The 5,603-nt window shown below is 62.8% G+C and overlaps 1 protein-coding gene across 1 annotated transcript in view; it reads left to right on the top strand.

Moving 5' to 3' along the window:
- KIRREL3 (kirre like nephrin family adhesion molecule 3) overlaps positions 1 to 5,603 on the top strand; it is a 395,674-nt gene that overhangs the window by 345,557 nt on the left and 44,514 nt on the right. The window contains exon 5 of the mRNA XM_006140642.3: positions 5,493 to 5,602. Coding sequence (XP_006140704.1) covers positions 5,493 to 5,602 — 110 coding nt within the window. The remainder of the gene's footprint in view (positions 1 to 5,492; position 5,603) is intronic.

The following is a 5,603-nucleotide window of genomic DNA, read 5'->3' as shown; positions in this document are numbered from 1 at the left end:
CCCCCAGTCACTCTGAGCCCCCAGCCCAGCCTGAGGTCTGAGCAGCGGAGCCCAGAGCCTATCTGGAGAACAGAGGCTTGGAGGGAACCCCAGGAACTAATCAGCACACAGCCCGGCCACCCCCAGCCCCGGCTGACCCTCCCTGTCCGGGCACAGTTCAGAGCCTACAGAACCTGCTTGCCTGGCTCCACCCTCCTCCTGGTCCTGAGGCCCGTGGGCCTCCCCGGGACAGTCCTGGTCTGAGCCCAGGATGGGCCAGTGGGCAGCTGCCCTCCCATGACAGCAGGACCAGGACCCGGTGCAGAGCGAGGTCCCCTCCTGAGTGCCCGATTTCAGGGCACCAAAAACTCAGTAATCCAGATAATGCAACATTTTTCTTTTTTTTTTTTGGAGAGGATTTTGCTACAGGGCGTGTGTGCTCGCCAGACAGAGAGAGAGACAGAGACAGAGAGACAGAAAGCGAGAAATCACCCCCCAGAGGGGATGGTCATGCCACAATCCCTTCTCCTCTATTCTCCTCTTGGGATCTTGGGCACGCACGCACACGTGCCCGGCGTGAGTTTAAGCCACCGGGTCCGGGATGCAAACCGCGGTCGACTACGTGGGAATCCAGCGACATAGCCATTACGCTAACTGCTGGTCCCAATGCAACATTTTTAAACATCAAGGTGAATGAAAAAATCTGTGAGAAACAAAGTACCAAAATACTAAAGGCAGGATTTGTACAGCACCAAGGTGGACCCAGACAGCCCAAGGCGAGAGGGGAGCGCATGCCAGAAATGCTTCTTTTATGTGCTTCTATTAATGCTTACGTTTTCCCAGAACATTCAAGCAGTTGTGAAAATATCGAAACACTTAAAAGTCAGCGTGTCGAAGCTCGCATTATTCTGAGCTTAAACGTCCCATTTACAGCAGAGAGTACGTAGCCTCAGTTCCAGGCTGGACGACAGCAGCCCCATCGGGGTGGCCCCTGCTGCTCAGCCTCTGTCATCCCGACTGAGGTGCCGCTCTGCCGTGTCTCTGCACCCCCGGCCGTCTGCAGTGCTCTTACCAGCAGCCCAGGACCGCGTCTTTAAAACCAGACGTTCGCTCGCTATGGGCCTCTGTGTCCACTGCATTTCCGTTTTAAGTTGAGGTTCGGGTATTATCAGTTGTCAGGAAAGTCATGATGCATTTTTCGGGTTTTCTATGCAAAACGACGTGGCTTTCGCACTCCAGTACTTCTCTGGCCTGAGGCTCCGCTTACTCTGCAGTTCCGAGCCTGCAGGCCGCCCTGACTCCGCCCTAGACTGGGGACACGCTGCAGCTTTGCCCACCGGGGCCTTGGCCTGTGACCACCTGGGTCCAGAGACAGTCCGAGGCCGGCCACAGTAGAGGGACCTGACACAGGCCACAGGCCAGAGCAACCTAGGTGTGGTGGGCCGGGGTCTGAGGGACAACCAGGTGCTCAAGGGAGAGGTCACTTCGCAGCAGGCACGGGTGTCTCTGAAGCATACCCTGCCGGCTGGAGATCCAGCAGGGACCAGTTCTCAGAGCCACAGCCTAGAGGGTCCAGCAGACAGTAATAGCACCGGCACCACGCGCCCGCAGAGGCCAGGGTGCCGGCACCACGCGCCTGCGGAGGCCAGGGTGCCGGTACCACGTGCCCGTGGAGGTGGGCACATGGTCTCCAGTACTGCAGATGCTGCAGGAAGGAGGGGCTGAGGTGGAGAGAAGACTCCCTGGGGGAGGTGGCACCCACCTGAGTGGAGGAATGAGCAAGAGTTTGCCAGGCAGCAGTGCCAGGAGCCGATGACAGCAGGATCCCAGCCAGGCAGGGAGAATCCCAGAGACGGAGCCGCGGCGGAGCTGCAGACAGGAAAAGGCCTGCCTGGATCGGCAAGGGCCGGGCAGGCCAAGGAGGCGTGGGGCGCCGTGCACGGTGAGGAGCTGGTTCTGGAGCAGGGCCAGGCCGTGGGCAGGGAGCGTGACTGCAGCAGCCATGGTGAAGGGGAGAGCCCCGCCAGGCCCGGCCGCTCTTCTGCAGTGGAGGGGTGGGGGGCAGCCCCACAGCAGCCTGAGGGCCCTCAGCCCTGGCAGCCATAGGGGACAAGAGGCTCCATCGGCCCCTCTCCCAAACCCACTCTGCAGAGAGCTCCGGGTTTGCCCAGAGGTCAGAGGTCAGCACCAACACGGGCCCTCGGAAGCCCACCCCATGGTCCTGACCACCGAGCCACATGGTCGATTCTGGTCTTACTTTAGTCTCCATTTTACAAATGAGGGTGCTGAGCCACAGGGAGGTGGAGGGTTCTCAAGGGACGTTCCACTCTGACCACTAACCAACAGACCCCAGACCAGGCACCACCCTCGGCTTTACATCCTGCAGTTCTGCGTATTGGCCATGAGGTGGCGCATCTGTGTAAGTCAGGAAACCAGAGGCTGGGGTTGCAGGTGTCCGGGAACCTGAGAACTTGAGGGTTACGGACTGGAGCTCGCGAACAGAACTACAGAAACCGCGCCTCCAGCTGCAGTCAGGCGCAAGCTTTCTGAGCCTCCGAAACCCAGCCCACAGGGCTTCCGAAAAGGCCCAGAACGAGGGCGGGCTGGAAGGGGCTGCCAGCAGCTCTGCTCTAGCCGGCCGAATTGCAGGGTCTCCAACCCGGTCTAGCTTCTGGCCCGCCTTAGCCGCGTGAGCTTAGCCAGGTATCTGCCCTCTGAGCCTTGGTTTCCAGCCTAGAAAGTGGAGGTCTTAACACTTCCTGCTTCTAAGAATACCGAGCACGGAACACGAGGCCCTGGGCACACACCTTCCACAGAAGCACGAGCTGAACCCTGTCCTTAGAAACGGGGCGCGGCCACCCTCGCACGGCCCTTTCCAAAGCTGTCGCCACCGTCTTCATATCGTAAGGTAACCCTCACACTCAGTAACCCTGCGAGGCAAGTCCACCCGCAGAGCCGGACGAGGGCTGAGGCCGTCAGTCTAACTTGTCCACAGTCACACGCTCAGAAAGCCGGGCTGCCAGCCAAGCTCAGCTCCCCGACACGCACGCCACCCTGCCCCGCGTGCCAGCGCTCCGCGGGGGAGTGGGGGGTCACAGTCGAGAGCACCCGCGTCCCTCTAGGCTGCGGCACAGACAAACCAAAGGTGCCCGGGCCGCAACAGACGCCTCAGGTCGCTTGGCCCAACAGGGAGCTCCAGGAGAGACCTCGGTGAGGCAGCCCTCCTCACGGCGCTCACCTGCTGGCTGCTCCTCAGACGCCAGCGTGCGTGCGCACTCTCTGGGTTGTTTAAATGTAGATCAGCCTCGGGAGGGCCCAGGGGTAGCACAAGGGTCCACTTTCCTTGCCGCCCCTAGACCCTGCTCCGCAGGTCCACCCGAGGTCCTCTGGCTTGGGGCAACCAGGGCCCCAGTGTCAGCTTTTCCCATCCAGCCGGTGTCCTGTGGGAAGGACCCTGCGATCGCTGCGGCCATGTCGAGGCCTTCGTGGGCACGCTCGGGGCAACCGTGGGCTGGTAGCCATTCTAGATGCTGGGCTGCGAACCTCGTCTACAAGGAGGGGAATGAGAAGTGCAGGCATAGCCCAGAGCCCGCATCCGGTGGCTGGAGCCAGGGTACTCCCAGCCTGCCTGGCCTCACTCTCGGGACATCAGGGCCTCTGCCTGAGCCCTCTGGCCTGTCTCCTCTGTCACCCCTCCCTGCCTCTCCACAGAAGCGCTCTGACCCTCGACGGCAGGCCTCCTCCCACGTGGCCTGCCCGGCACGTACCACGGTCACAGGGCTATTGGTCAGGTGGCGTCCCCACGTCCCTGCTGCCTGCCTAGGTCCTGGTAGCAGGGCCAGCCACTGAGTGACGTGGGTCCCAAGTTCCAAGGACCCCCTCCCTTTCGTAAGTATTGCAGAGGGGGCAGCAGGGACGGGGCCGCCCAGGCTGCCCATGGGATGCAAGGCTGTGGCGTCCAGGCCGTCCACTCAGGCCCTCCCCAGCCTCAGTCCCCAGTCACGCCCCGTTCTGACGGGCAGCTGCCTGCGTGCCTCTCTGGCTCTGCGAGAGTAAGGCTGGGAGCCCACACTCTGCTGTGTGCCGGGAACCACTTGGGGAGGCTGTGGGCTCACCCCAACTGCATGGGGCCTGCAGGGAGGGCTGCCGAGTCCCCGGCGCAGCTGCCAGGCCACTGATTGCTATGCAGCCCGCGCCCGCCCACCCCATCTGGTGTGCAGCGAGGCGAAGGCCAATCAATAATCACAGGGCCATGAATAGCCAGCCTGGTAATGCTGATTCGGGAAGAGGTAATCAGGGCCCGTTCTGAGGCTGCGCGTGTGCGCACGGGTGAGTGTGTACGCCCAACGCTCCCTCACCCCTCCCTCTAATCCCACGTTCCAAAGGGCACTCGAGGGGGAGGCCGGTTCGTGGCCGTTTCCAGAAAGGCCTCCCCGCCTCCAGGTTGTGATCAGGGCACCCAGCGGTCCTCACCCCCGGGCCCCGGGCCCCTGGCCCCCGGGAGCTGGAAGCAGGCTGATGCCTGGGATTAGCACCCCAAAGACTGGGGTTCAGTTGGCCAGAGTTGTTCTGGCAACAGGAGTTCTGAAAGTTCTCCGGAAGGCTCTGGAAGACACAATGGGCCAAGCTTCAGCTCTCCCCCAGTTCCCGGCCCCCAGCAGGCTCTAGAACCCACCCTCCTTGCTCCAGGGAAGGGCCTGGCAGGGTGAAGACTGCAGTTCCTCCTTCAGCAGCTAGCCACGCCCACTCTGTGTGGCAGCCCTGACTGGCCACCCTCTGTTCTCGGCCACACCGGCGCCGAGTGGGCCGAGGGCTCTGACGAGAGGTGTGAGGCGTGCGCTGGTCTGTCTTCCCTGTCCCTTGCTGAGGGCCTGGCAGTCGGGACCTGCAGGGGGACCTGGCTCTGTCCGAGGGCAGGTGGAGCTGGAGGAGGCCACCATCCTCCCTAGGCCAGATCACTTGCTGTCCAGGGCTGGCTGCCCTAGGAGCAGGGCTGAGGTCTTAGAAGCCCAGGTCACTGCCCAGGGCTGGGGCGACTGGCCCGCAGGTTGGTGCTTCCGGTGGTTACCTGGGCCAGGCGGGCCTCTCCCCCCCTCCCAGAGAAGCCAGAGTGGACCAGGAAGGGCTTGGGATGCCCCGGGCAGAGAGGGAGCTGCCTGCAGCTGAGGCTGCAAGGCAGGGCCTGGGGAGCAAAAAACCCTGTCGCTGTCCCCAAGCCGGGCCGTCAGTGCCGGAGTCGGAGCACTAACAGCATTTCCTCACTGGTTGTCGTGGGGCTTAAACCCACAGCAGATGTAACGGTTTCGTTCAGAGAAGGTTGAAAAGAAACTCCAGATATGCCCAGGCCAAGGAGGTGCTCATCGTAGGGAGGGGGCCGCCCCTGCAGTCTGCGCGCGGCCGACGCGCTGGTCCGGGGCGGTGGGGCGGCCCACACGTTCATCAGGCCCTGTGGCGCCCGCCTGTCCGTGCCGCAGGGCAGGGGCTGCCCAGTCTGACCCCTCGCTCCCCCACAGTGCCACCCGATGACCCCGTCATCCTGGGCGGGCCCGTGATCAGCCTGCGTGCGGGGGACCCCCTCAACCTCACCTGCCACGCGGACAATGCCAAGCCTGCCGCCTCCATCA

The sequence above is a fragment of the Tupaia chinensis genome, unplaced genomic scaffold (genome assembly GCF_000334495.1).
Source record: "Tupaia chinensis unplaced genomic scaffold, TupChi_1.0 Scaffold000037_4, whole genome shotgun sequence".
Taxonomy (NCBI): Eukaryota; Metazoa; Chordata; class Mammalia; order Scandentia; family Tupaiidae; genus Tupaia; species Tupaia belangeri.
Note: the sequence above shows the minus strand (reverse complement) of the source record. Positions and strands in the feature narration are given on the sequence as shown.